The 14678-nt window shown below is 43.4% G+C and overlaps 1 protein-coding gene across 1 annotated transcript in view; it reads right to left on the bottom strand.

Moving 5' to 3' along the window:
* Window positions 1-14678, bottom strand: part of sfi1 (SFI1 centrin binding protein) — a 164081-nt gene that overhangs the window by 84886 nt on the left and 64517 nt on the right. Inside the window, exons 13-16 of the mRNA XM_078226823.1 lie at window positions 10702-10832; window positions 8065-8146; window positions 6819-6997; window positions 3696-3771 (exon numbers count right to left, since the gene is read on the bottom strand). Coding sequence (XP_078082949.1) covers window positions 3696-3771; window positions 6819-6997; window positions 8065-8146; window positions 10702-10832 — 468 coding nt within the window. The remainder of the gene's footprint in view (window positions 1-3695; window positions 3772-6818; window positions 6998-8064; window positions 8147-10701; window positions 10833-14678) is intronic.

Genomic DNA, 14678 nt, shown 5'->3' with positions numbered 1-14678 from the left:
CCCTCATTATTTTATACATCTCTATAAGATTTCTATAAGATCTCAGCCTTCTATGCTCCAGAGGAAAAAAGTTCCAGTCTATCCAGCCTCCCTTTATAACTCAAACCATCAAGTCCCGGTAGCATCCTAGTAAATCTCTTCTGCACTCTTTCTAGTTTAATAATATCCTTTCTATAATAGGGTGACCAGAACTGTACACAGTATTCCAAGTGTGGCCTTACCAATGTCTTGTACAACTTCAACAAGACATCCCAACTCCTGTATTCAACGTTCTGACCAATGAAACCAAGCATGCTGAATGCTTTCTTCACCACTCTGTCCACCTGTGACTCCACTTTCAAGGAGCTATAAACCTGTACCTCTAGATCTCTTTGTTCTGTAACTCTCCCCAACACCCTACCATTAACTGATTAAGTCCTGCCCTGGTTCAATCTACCAAAATGCATCACCTCACATTTATCTAAATTAAACTCCAACTGCCATTCGTCAGTCCACTGGCCCAATTGATCAAGATCCCGTTGCAATCCGAGATAACCTTCTTCACTTTCCACTACGCCACCAATCGTGGTGTCATCTGCAAACTTACTAACCATGCCCCCTATATTCTCATTCAAATCATTAATATAAATGACAAGTAACAGTCATCCGGTAGAGGCGGCTGAGGGACTTCACTGGTGCATTCTGGGAGAAGTCGGACCAGCAACATTTACCAAGAAGTGGGAAGCAGAAGATCTGGGTGTCAAGGAGCGGTAAACCCGAAACACTACATTAGTGTTTCCCTCCCTCCCTCCTCCTCTAACCAAACAAAAGGCCACTGTGAGACGGTAAAAGTGAAGGGAAGAGTTTTATAATTTTTTTCAAATAATTTCATTGGTGCTCGAAATGTCGGTCAGTGGGGTTCAGTGCTGCACTTGTGAGATGTGGGAGATCTGTGACGCTTCCAACGTTCTCGGATGACTATGTCTGCAGGAAGTGCACCCAATTTCTAGCTCCTTACAGAACGCGTGGATAGATTGGAGCAGCAGTTGGATGCACTTAGGAGCATGAAGGAGGCGGAAAGTGTCATAGACAGGAGCTTTAGAGACATGGTCACACCCAAGGTGCAGGTAGATAGATGGATGACCGCCAGAAGGGGCAGGCAGTCAGTGCAGGAATCCCCTGTGGTCATCCCTCTCTCGCACAAGTATACCGTTTTGGATACTGTTGGGGGAGATGGGCTATCAGGGGATAACAGCAGCAGCAGCCAAAGCAGTGGTACCACGGCTGGCTCTGTTGTTAAGCAGAGAGGGACAAAGAGGACTGGAGCAATAGTTATAGGGGACTCTATAGTTAGGGGTACAGATAGGCGTTTCTGTGGACATGAAAGAGACTCCAGGATGGTATGTTGCCTCCCTGGTGCCAGGGTCCAGGATGTCTCTGAACGAACAGAAAGCATTCTGAAGGGAGAGGGTGAACAGCCAGAGGTTGTGGTACATATTGGTACTAACGACATAGGTAGGAAGAGTGATGAGGTCCTGCAGCAGCAGTTTAGGGAGTTAGGTAGAAAATTAAAAAGCAGGACTTCTAGGGTTGTAATCTCAGGATCTTATTGAAACTCACAGGATACTGCAAGGCCTGGATAGAGTGGACGTGGAGAGGATGTTTCCACTAATAGGAAAAACTAGAACCCGAAGACACAACCTCAGACTAAGGGGACAATCCTTTAAAACAGAGATGAGAAGGAATTTCTTCAGCCAGAGAGTGGTGAATCTGTGGAACTCTTTGCCGCAGAAGGCTGTGGTGGGCAGGTCATTGAGTGTCTTTAAGAGATAGATAGATTTTTGATTAATAAGGGGATCAGGGATTATGGGGAAAAGGCAGGAGAATGGGGATGAGAAAAATATCAGCCATGATTGAAAGGCGGAGCAGACTCAATGGGCCGAGTGGCCTAATTCTGCTCCTTTGTCTTATGGTCTTATGATTATTCTTCTCCACAAACAATATTCTCTAAACCCGAACCTAGAAAAGTTCCATCCATTGTGTTAATGTGGTATTTAATTTCTCACAACTACTATGACTAGATCAAGATTGTTAATTTCATGCTACATCAGTGGGGGAAGGTGTTTGGATCCAGGGTCAAGGAGAACTAGACATTCATTTCACACATTATAGGGTTTCAACCCAGGTCTCAAGTGAAAGGACAGTGCATGCAAACCCACCAAACCTGCTGACCCCAATGAGTTAACAAATAATTCTATCGCAGAAGCACTCAGCAACCCCCAAACAGCCCATTCTCCTTCACACTTTCCCAGCTTCTTTATCAATCATGCTGACTGACATGAGAATGAAGCAAATGTAACTACTTTAGATCCACAGGGAAGATTGTGCTGGAATTGACAATGAGGTAATCTGAGTGCCAGTCAGTGACTTCAATGATCTAATCAGAGAGGTAGAAAGGCAATGCATATGTTAGGCACAGAAAGCACTGCTGCCAAAAACAGTGGGAGGACAGTGGCTTCATGATAATGTCTCTGAACTAGTGATGCAGAGACCCAGGCTAATGCTCTGAGGATACGGGTTCAAATCCCATCATGGAATCTGGTGGAATTTAAGTTCATATAAAAAAAGTCTAGAATTGAAAGCCAGTCTCAGTAATAGTGACCATGAAACTATCATTGATTATTGTAAGAAACCCATGTGGTTCACCAATAGAGAAGGAAATCTGACATCCTGGTCTGGCCTACCTGTGACTCCAATTCCACAGCAAGGTGGTTGCCTCATAACTGCCCTCTGAAATGGACTAGCAAGCCACTCAGTTCAAGGGCAATTAGGATCAGAATAATCATAATTAGGATCAGAATAATCATAAGACAGAATCAGTGGGCGGCACGGTAGCACAGTGGTTAGCACTGCTGCTTCACAGCTCCAGGGACCTGGGTTCGATTCCCGGCTTGGGTCACTGTCTGTGTGGAATTTGCACATTCTCCTCGTGTCTGCATGGGTTTCCTCTGGGTGCTCCGGTTTCCTCCCACAGTCCAAAGATGTGCGGGTTAGGTTGATTGGCCATGCTAAAATTGCCCTTTAGTGTCCTGAGATGCGTAGGTTAGAGGGATTAGCGGGTAAATGTGTGGGGATATGGGGGTAGGGCCTGGGTGGGATTGTGGTCGGTGCACTGTAGGGTTTCTATCTATCTATGAATGGGCAACAAATGCTGACTTTGCCAACGATGCCCATATCCCACAAAATACTTTTTTTTAAAATAGGAACAGCTGGGGGATGGAGCAGAAAAGTAAGTAACAAGATCGATGAATAATGTATGATTTTGTTCAGTGTTACTCGAAAAATGTGGCAGCTGATGCATATGGAGTTTAAGCAGTGTGTTCCAACAGGAAATTCAGTCCTAAGCTTATTTTGCCGCAAATTTTGGCACTGAGTGATAGGTAAAGTATAATTCAAACTTAACAATATTGCCAATACCAGGTTCATTTTCTATTTGACTGATATAATTCCTTATTAAATTAGAAAGGAACAGAATTTGGTTGATTCTAGCTGTTAGACTTTGTACATAACTGCAATATCTGTTTGTATATCTCACTCAGTGAACTGTTGACTGCACGGTGTGGACACAGGAATTTATTTAGTTTCATTTCATTCCAATTTGATCGCCACTTCTTGTAACACATTTAACCGAAGCAGATGTTTGTTCAATTTCTTACCAGCTGCCAAGCACTCCAGGTTCCACGCAAACGACACTTGTACCAATGTCTTACAGCTCGCATTTCATGGTCTCTTCTGGGGCAGAGATAGACATAAGAACATAAGAAATAGGAGCAGGAGGAGACCAAATGGCTCCTTGAGCCAACTCAGCCATTCAATACAATCATGGCTGATCTCCTGCCTCAACGCCACTTCCCGCCACTTCTTCATATCCCTCAATTCCCCGAGAGATCAAATATCTGTATATACCAGCCTTAAATATTACTCAATGATGGATCATCCACAATGCTCTGGGGTAGGGAAATCCAAAGGTTCACAATCCACTGAGTAAAGAAATTTCTTCTCATCACAGTCTGAAATGATCAATCACTTACCCTGAGACTGTCCCTATCCCGGGGAAACAATCTCTCAGTATCTACCCTGTCAAGCCCCTTCAGAATTTGTATGTTTCAAAGAGATCACCTCTCCTGCTTCTAAACTGCAGACAGCACAGGCCTAATTTATTCAACCCCTCATCATAGGACGACCATCTCATCCCAGGAACTAATCTAGTGAACTTTGGCTGCATCATTTCCAAGGCAAGTTTATCTTTCCTTAGCTATGGAGACAAAAACTGCACACAGCACCCCCAAGGTATGACCACCAAAGCCCTATACAATTTGGCAGGGTCAGTTAGCTCAGTTGGCTGGACAGTTGATTTATGATGTGGAGCAATGCCAACAGCACGGGTTCAATTCCCATACCAGCTGAGGTTATTCAAGGCCTTCTCAACCTTACCCCTCGCCTGAGATGTGGTGACCCTCAGGTTAAATCTCCATCAGTGAACTCTCTCTCAAAAAGGAGGAGGGTAGCCTATGTTCCTCTGGGCTTTTGGTGACTTTCATACAATTTAGCAAGACCTCGTTGCTTTTATACTCTAGTCTTCTTTGCAATAAAGCTTAACATGCCATTTGCCTTCCCAATTGTTTGCTTACTTTATGTTTTTTGTGCAAGTACATCGCCTCTCATTTACAAGGTCCACAAGCCCTTTGAAAAATTTCTCCTTTTCTATTCCTCTTATCAAAGTGAGTAACCTCATATTTACCCCACATTATGCTCCATCTGCCACCTTGCTGCTTACTCATCGAACCTGTCTATATCTCTTTGCAGCCTCTGTGTCCTCCTTATACTTACATTTCCACCTAGCTTTGTATCCACATCAAACATTGAGGCCTCACAGTCTCTTTGTCCAAGTCATTAACATAGACCATTAATAACTGGTTTAATAACTGCTCCAGCAGTGATCCTTGTAGCACTCCACTGGTTATCGCTTGCCAACTTGAAAATGTCCATTTTATCCTTCTGTTTCCCATTCATTAACCAATTCTCTATCTGCTAATATATTACCCCAACTCCATGAACCCTTACCTTGATTATTAACCTCCATTGTAGCACCTTTTGGAAATCCAGATGCACTGTATGTATTGATTCTCCTTTATTAACCTGACTAGTTGCAGCCTCAAAAAACTCTTAATAAATGTGTGAAACATTTTATGAAACCACATTGACTCTGAGTGCATTGTTAAACACAGACTTTCTTAATGGTAGATTCCAGCCACTTTCAATGATTGATGTTTGGTTAACTGACCTATCGTTCCCGGTTTTCTCTCCCCATCCCTCCTTTCCTGAATAGCAGAGTCACATTTGCTAACTCCCAATCCACTGGGGCCATTCAGGAACTGACGGAAATATGGAAGTTGATAACCAGGAAACACAAAGGGTGCAAGAATTACATTCAAACAGAATTCTGGTCTCCAGCTACCTGCAGTGTGACTTGAACACATTTGAAACTTATATACAATTCAACATCGATGTCAACACAATAGAAGTTGGGTTAAAATTACACTTCAATATTGTGATAGTCAACACCTCAAACTTCCCAGCAACACTAACATCAGTGACAGACCTGTACCTCTAAGTACTTTACCCAAATGCTGTTGAAAATGTTTTTGTTCAGCGTTTTTAGGCGGTGGAATACACTTCCAGAGTCAATGCTTGAAGCAAAGTGCATGTCAACATATAAGAATAATTATGTAGGTGATAGAGTCAGAGTGATGCAAAGGGGAATAAGTGCAAATGGGAATAGGAGAGAAATGGGAGCTGGATTATATCACATATGGACAACAGACACAAAAACTCATTGTTCTGAAGTCATTGACCTGAAACACAAACTCTCTTTCTCACTCCATAGATGCTGCCCAACTTTCCCAATTTCCAGAATTTTCTGTTTTTTTATTTCAGATTTCCAGCATTTGTGGTATCCTGATTTTCGATTAGTGCTTTACCAACAATGATCAGTTTTGCCCAACTACATTGTGCCCTGTTGTAGCTTTATGTAAGACACAGTATTCTCTCCAGATAAAGCCCAAATTATGAGGGATTTAATTTCTAATTGTATTGTTGGATAAACAGTTTGAACGATAGCCAAACTTCAGGACCAATGCCCTGATATTTCCTGATTCAGCTGTGTCAAAGTTTGGTCGATAACAGTCCCGTGAAACACCTTAAGACATTGAACAATATCTGAGAATGTTAAGCATGGTTCTCAGGTGGGGCAGAGGATGCAGGAGCGGTACACCAGTGGTTTTGGGAAGAGTGCAGGAAGAAGTGTAGGCAGAACAAACAGAACTGCTCCTTTAATACAAGTATGAATTGTTGGAGTGCCACCCTCTTGCTGTCATTAAGAAGTCTTTTTGATAAATATACATTTGCAAAAATCTGCTGGCTTTACTCTGTTTTCTCACCTTTCTTGAAAGTGCAGCTTGATCTGGAGTCGTCTCATGAACCCCAACAAGCCTCTAGCACCTTACGCAAGTGGCCATCCTTTACAGGAGAGCTTAGAAAGCAAGAATCAGTCAGCCATTGAGCATAAGCTGATCATCCGATACCCACACATGCTTTTCAGTGCTACATATTGGATGGTCTTCTAAAGCGGGACCTAAATGCACCACTCTGACTATCAGGCCAGTTAACTCAATATATAGAATCTATGTACCACAAAATTCATTTACCTGCTGAGCCATTACAGTTCAAATTTCAGGTTTACCTAAGGAAATGTTACATAAAGATTTTTAAAAACATACTCTGCTTTCTGCTCTGCTGCAGTCTCTCTCCAAAACTGTATAGATTTAAGCAGTAGTTCATGTCTGAAGTGATCTGCCGCCATGGCCTCCTTCTCTCTCTCCTCCAGGCAGATAGCAGTCTGCTCACGCCAGCTCCACCAGTACCGCAGCAACATGCAGCGAGCAGAATGAATCACAGCCTGCAGAAAGAGAAATACCTCCATCAATTCCCTCCCAATGCCATACCAGTTTCCCGTTCTGGGTTCCATGTTCCCTGATATTGTTAATGATTCTCTCACTGAGAGAGTTGTGGGTCCCGTATTAACTGATATTGTTACTATTTCTCTCGCTGAAGGGGTTGTCACCCCTTCTTTAAATCTTCTAACACTACCTGTCGCACTGAAAAAAAACCCTTAACCTCTCAATCCTTGCCCCACCTCAAACCTCCCTCTAATCTGTCCTAATGTGGCCTTACATGGCATGGTGTCAAATCTTGCTTCATTAACACTCCTGTGAAGTGCCTTGGGATGTTTTATGACATTAAAGGCTTTTTATAAACACAAATTGTTGTTATTCCCAACAACCTATCAAATTAAGACCAGTGCAGAAACTGGAAGAGTTGTGTCTTTGGAATAAAACACGACTCCCTCATAAACCGCTTTCACAGCTGAAAAGTTATATTTTAGTCCCAGTCACTGTTATAATCATGCGGTAAAGGAAATGTGGCAGCCATTTGTAGATAGGAAGATCCCAAAATCAGCAATGAGATTAATGTGTTAATCTGTTTTTGTGCTGTTGGGTGAGCAATAAATGGTCGGGATACTGGGAGAACTCCCCTGGCTCTTCAAATAGTGCAGATGGATCCAAGCTCAACATCTCATCAAAAGACAGCACCTCTTACAGTGCCACACTGCTGTGTCCACCTGGATTCGGTGCTCAGGTCTATAGTCTGGGCTTGGACCCACACCTTCTGATTCCGAGATGAGACAGTGCTACCCATTGAGCCAAGGTCAACTTCTTAATGAGTTCAACATTTACCCCCACACAGTTAATGTGTTTTACTGCGGCTGTAATTAAACTATTTCCCCAGACTAAGCTGACAATTGAACATTTCCACTGAGCAGTATAATTCAGGTAGTTTATTTTGTTACCTTCATAGAACCCGGGTCCCTGGTGCAGTGAGGCAGCAGTGCTAACCACTCTGCCACCGTGCCACCCCATAACCTTCAGGTATGATCGGCTGTTGAAAGGATGAAGTTATATTTACCAATCTTTCTGCCATTCGATTCTCACGCTGGCAATTCATCTTCTCCCACCAAGTGTAAAAAGCCAATTTCAGCACCGTCTCTCTGTGAGGACGGAAAGTTAGATCTCACAATTTATGACAACTGACAGGTATTCAGACAGTGTCCATCCCATGCAGTTGTGGTCAATCTTTTTACTAAGAGATCTGACTCAAATCAATTGTTTAAACACTCGACCCCATCAGGGCTGATCTGTTTCACTTGGGTAATTGTTTTACCTAACACAAATTGAGCAATCTCAGTTTTTACATTTTCTCTTTTTGAAGAGATTGTTCCAGATTTCACCCTGCCTTTGTGAAAAGGGATCCTTCCTGATACCATCTCTTCTCTAATTTTAGTTCCAATTTAAAGTTATGCCCCGTTAATCTGGTTTTACTCACTATCTCCAAATACTCTCTATTGCAAAGGCTATGGCTTCTTGCAGGATTATTGTCCACTGTTACCAAGCCCTTCAGCAGCTCAGCAAATTGGTTATTATTTATATTTGAACATTGGCAGTGTCAGCAAGGACAACAAAGCTGAGCTTCAACCTATCCTCGCCATTATTAATTCCCAGCTGGAGGCATTGAGACACAATAAGGTGCCCAGAACTATGATAGGGTTACCCTTGTCCCACCCCCCCTCCCCCCTCACTGCCCCCCCCCCCCCCCAAACCCACCACCACCGCCAATTTCCACACACAATGGGGCATTCACCCCCATTTCTGCCACCTCCAGTGTGATTCCACCACAAAACACATCTTCCCCTCCATTCTGAAAGAACCTTTCCCTTCCCAAACTCTCTGGTCCATTCCTCTATCACGCCCAATTCCTCCCCTTCTCATGGTACCCTCCCCATACAAATGTAGGGCATACAACACCCTCCCTTTTAACTCCTTCCTTCTCACCATCCAGGACCCCAAAACACACATCCCCGTTTAAATAATGATTTACCTGTACATGAATATTGTGAAGAGAGACATTGGGTGGGATTTTACAGCCTTGCTCAGGCGAGACCGGAAATTCCCGCCCAAGGTCAACGGAGATTTCTGTTGTCGGACCCTCGCTCGCGCCGAATCCGTTGTGGGTGAGATGGTAGAGTTCCGGCCATTAACTTTTCATCTTACACTCATCAGGACAAACACAAGAATGTCAGATTTCAGACGAAGGACATATTTTCGTACTAGAAGGACAAGGGCAGCAATACCTGGGAACACCACCACCTACAAGCTCCCCTCCAATCACTCATAATCCTGATTGGGAAATATAATCACTGTTCCTTTGCAGAAATATTCAAGTTCTGTACTACCAAGCATCTTGTTTGTACTTCTTCGATTTAGTATACTTCATTCGCTGCTCACAGTGCCATTGCCTATATGTTGGGGAGTCCACATGCAAACCGGGTGACGGATTTTGCAGGATACCTCCATCCAGCCCCAAAACTTGACCCCAAGCTTCCAGTCACCTGTCATTTCAATTCTCATTCCCCTATGACCTCAGCTTCCAACACTGTGCCAATGAAACCCAGCGTATACATGAGGCACAGCACCTCACCTTTTGATTAGGCAGCTATCTGATCTCAACATTCAGTTGAGTGGCACGGTGGCACAGTGGTTAGCACCGCTACCTCACAGCACCAGGGACCCAGGTTCAATTCCAGCTTCGGGTGACTGTGTGGAATTTGCACGTTCTCCCCATGTCTGTGTGGGTTTCCTCCAGGTATTGCAGCTTCCTCCCATAGTCCGAAAGATGTGCAGATTAGGTTGATTGGCCATGCTAAATTGCCCCTTAGTGTCAGGGGGATTAGCGGAGTAAATATGTGGGGTTATGGGGATCGGGTCTGGGTGGGAATGTTGTCGGTGCAGACTCGATGGGCTGAATGGCCTTCTGCACTGTAGGGATTCTATGATTCAACAATTTCAGGTCACATTTTCTGTCCCCTATTCCTGTTTCTGTGTTTTTCCTTTGTGTTTTGTTCTTGTGTGTATTTTTGGATTATTCTGCTTTTCATATTTACAACTCCTCAAGACCCATCTTTTGTTTCTATAATTGCTGCACTACCATCTCCTTTTGCCTTGCATCATTATCCCTTTTGTCAGTTGATCTGTCCTGCCCACTGCCCTCTCACAGACCCTCCCATTAGTTCCTTACCTATCTCCTCCCATCCACTGCCTCTTCAAAGTGCTTAAAAACTCTCACATCCTTAGCTTTTCCCAATTCTTGTGAAGGATTGTGACTCAGATTCTCTCTCCAGAGACACAGCCAGAGCTGTTACACATTTCCAGAATTTTCTGTTTTTATTTAAGAACAGGCAAGTCCCAGGTTGATCCTGTCTGCGTGCTGATTTCAGTCCAGGTGAAGGTTGGGGTATTGTTGACCTCACTGCATTAGGAGCTGAAGAGATTTCACCATCCCTTCCTCTTGCTCCCCGCAATGAAATATTAGTGGGCATCAGGTGGAGAGTTGACCAAGCTCAGCTGTGGTGTCCATATGGTCAAACTACTTTGCGGTCAACACATGTGAATAAAAAAAACAGCTACATGGGCTTCACAGAGTTTGGTAGGTAGAGGATTGCAGGAGGTAAATTGGATAAAAAGCCTCTCTAAAGAACATGGACAGTACCTGTGAAACTCCCACGCTGTCTCTTTCATCATATTCAAGTATTTCCTTTCACTGACAAACATCTTCCACTGCTTCAGATATAAAGGCAATATCGTCCAACTGTAATGAGCGTTAGCCTTCTGATCCTGAATCTGAAAATAAGCCAAACAACTGCATTAAACAGAGAAGAAGCTCTCAGTCTCCAATTATGAGGTCATTTTTATCCTGCATTCCTATTTGGGATATTTTTCCCATAACCAGCATAAATACGAAACAAACAAACATATCAATAATTACAGATGGGTAAAAATCCTCTGGTCTCTCCAAATTTGTCCAATACAAATGTAATACTGTCTTGTAATCTTTACTAAAGCTGGGGATCACATTATCTCCTTCCAGTCTATGGCAACCATGTCAGAATGCAGTTAGCTATTAAACACACAAGCAAAGAGTTCACACAGAATATGTCCCATCTCCCCCGAGGACTCTTTCACAGATGTCATTCAGACTGTCCCATTTATTTTCAAGTTTTTAATTCTTTGTAAAACCATAAATCTACACACTGTATCCAAAACATGACTTCTGAATTAAATCTATCTAGTTGATTCATCCACTTCCAGCTTCTCCCTTCAGAGTCTGTTCCTTAAATTTCAAAAAGCCTCACTCCAAGGTTTGAACACATAATCTAGGCTGACACTTTAATGCGGTACCAAATTCGTCTATATCATCACAGATATCCCATCTCATTGACTCCCATCCATTGAATCTGTCTACACCTCCCACTGCCTCAGAAAAACAGCCAGCATAATCAAGGACTCCACACACCCTGGACATACTCTCTTCCAGCTTCTTCCATTGGTCAAAAGTCTGAGGACATGTACCAAACATAACAAGGACACCTATGTCAGACTCCTATTTATTGATGACAGTTCAGGCTTCAACACCATTATTTCTACGAAACTCATCTCCAAACTCCATGGCCTGGGCCCAGGCTCCTCCCTCTGTGACTGGATCCTGAACTTCCTAACCCACAGACCACAATCAGAAAGGATAGGCAACAACACCTCCTCCACGATCATCCTCAACACTGGTGCCCCACAAGGCTGTGTTCTCAGCCCCCTACTATACTCATTATACACCTATGACGGTGGGGCCAAATTCCCCTCCAACTCGATTTTCAGGTTTGCTGCCGACACCACCGTAGTGGGTCGGATCTCAAACAATGTTGAGACAGAGTACAGGAATGAGATAGAGAATCTGGTGAACTGGTGCGGCAACAATAATCTCTCCCTCAATGTCAACAAAACAAAGGAGATTGTCATCAACTTCAGGAAGCGTAGTGGCGAACATGCCCCTGTCTACATCAATGGGAACAAAGTTGAAATGGTTGAAACGCTCATTACAGATCACCAACAATCTGTCCTGGTCCCCCCACGCCGACACTATAGTTAAGAAAGCCCATCAATGCCTCTACTTTCACAGAAGACCAAGAAAATTTGGCATGTCAGCTACGGCTCTCACCAATGTTTACAGATGCACCATAGAAAGCATTCTTTCTGGTTGTATCACAGCTTGGTACGGCTCCTGCTCTGCCCAAGATCACAAGGAACTACAAAAGGTCGTGAATGCAGCCCAATCTATCACGCAAACCAGCCTCCCATCCATTGACTCTGTCCACACTTCCTGCTGCCTCGGCAAAGCAGCCAGCATAATTAAGGACCCCACACACCCCGGACATTCTTTCTCCCACCTTCTTCCGTCGGGTAAAAGATACAAAAGTCTGAGGTCACGTAACAACCGACTCAAGAACAGTTTTTTCCCTGCTGCTGTCAGACTTTTGAATCTCACTGGAAAGTTGTTGTTCTCACTGGAAAGACGGAGGATGAGGGGTGACCTAATAGAGGTGTATAAAATTATGAAAGGCATAGATAGGGTGAACGGTGGGAAGCTTCTTCCCAGGTCGGTGGTGACGTTCACGAGGGGTCATAGGTTCAAGGTGAGGGGGGGGAGGTTTAACACGGATATCAGAAGGACGTATTTTACACAGAGGGTGGTGGGGGCCTGGAATGCGCTGCCGGGCAAGGTGGTGGAGGCAGACACACTGGGAACGTTTAAGACTTATCTAGATAGCCACATGAACGGAGTGGGAATGGAGGGATACAAAAGAATGGTCTAGTTTGGACCAGGGAGCGGCGCGGGCTTGGAGGGCCGAAGGGCCCATTCCTGTGCTGTATTGTTCTTTGTTCTTTGAATCGACCTACCTTGCATGAAGTTGATCTTTCTCTAAACTAGAAAGAGTGAAGAAAAGATTTACTAGGAGGCTACCAGGACTTGATGATTTGAGTTATAAGGAGAGGCTGGATAGACTGGGGCTTTTTTCTCTGGAGCATAGAAGGCTGAGGGGTGATCTTATAGAGGTCTATAAAATAATGAGGGACATAGATCAGTTAGATAGTCAATATCTTTTCCCAAAGGTAGGGGAGTCTAAAACTAGAGGGCATAGGTTTAAGGTGAGAGGGGAGAGATACAAAAGTGTCCAGAAGGGCAATTCTTTCACACAGAGGATGGTGAGTGTCTGGAACAAGCTGCCAGAGGTAGTGGTAGAGGCCGGTACAATTTTGTCTTTTAAAAAGCATTTAGACAGTTACATGGGTACGATGGGTATAGAGGGATATGGGCCAAATGCGGGCAATTGGGATTAGCTTAGGGGTTTTTAAAAAAGGGCAGCATGGACAAGTTGGGCCGAAGGACCTGTTTCCATGCTGTAAACCTCTATGATTCTATGACCCTAGCTATGGCTGTAACACTACATTCTGCACTCTCTCCTTTCTTTCTCTATAGATGGTATGCTTTGTCTGTATAGTGCGCAAGAAACAATACTTTTCACTGTATACTAATACATGTAATAATAATAGATCAAATCAAAATCAACCGACTCAAGAACAGTTTCTTCCCTGCTGCCATTAGGCCTTTGAATGGACCTACCTTATATTAATCTGATCTTTCTCCACATTCTAGCTATGACTGTAACGCTATATTCTGCACCCTCTCCTCTCCTTCTCCCCTATGTACTCTATGAACGGTATGCTGTGTCTGTATGGTGCACAGGAAACAATACTTTTCACTGTATCTCAACACATGTGAAAATAATAAATCAAATCAAAGACGCTGCCTTTCGGGACGCTCTACCAACTCAGGTGAACTTCAAACATCTCAGATACTATGAGAGAAGCAGAGGTGTTCTCCCAATATTCTGGGCAACAGTTATCTCTCAACCTCCAGAGATACATTGGTCATTTATCACATTGCTGTTCACAAAGTGTCGCTGTTGGCAGATCGGCAACCACATGCTCGGAACCCACAGATGTGATTGAAAGCAGTCACTGTTATTTTGAGGTTTAAAAAATTCTAATCCAAGGCCAGATGAGGCTTTGAAGTAAAATGCAATGAAGATATTTAAACATTACAACTTCTGCTGGTGCAGTTAAACACGTAAATCCACAAGGTGCTGTCAGTGAGTCCCTGCTCCTCCACAGGGCTCACCATTGTTTAATCCAGATGGCAGTCTTCGAGAAGTCCCTGCACTGACAAGCTTTTATGCAGTAAGATCACTGTTAAAAGCCCTGTAAAAATTGTTAATGACATGTAACTTGGTTTATAACTAAGTCAGGACTTTTAAACAGCCTCTCTGGCCCTGGAAATATAATTTTATATTTGTGTAACGTCAAATCTTGCCATGATGATAAAAAATTCCATAGTTTTATATAATCGTTTATGATATTTTAGCTTCTAGTGTATACATCCCAATCGTTATTTTGTTCTGCGTAAAATTTATGAAACATGACAGATAATCAGTGCGTTTTACTTCCTAGCTTGCTGTGAGAATTCTTCAATGTGCAGTTGAATAAAAGATTAATACCATGGAAAGAAGCCCTGAAGGTAACAAGTACTGAGTGAGTCTTAAAATACACTGACGTCTACATGCATCACTTTGCCGA

Source organism: Mustelus asterias, chromosome 13 (assembly GCF_964213995.1).
Source record: "Mustelus asterias chromosome 13, sMusAst1.hap1.1, whole genome shotgun sequence".
In the NCBI taxonomy this organism is placed as follows: Eukaryota; Metazoa; Chordata; class Chondrichthyes; order Carcharhiniformes; family Triakidae; genus Mustelus; species Mustelus asterias.
The sequence above is the reverse complement of the archived record's forward strand: the minus strand, read 5'-3'. Positions and strand labels throughout refer to the sequence as shown.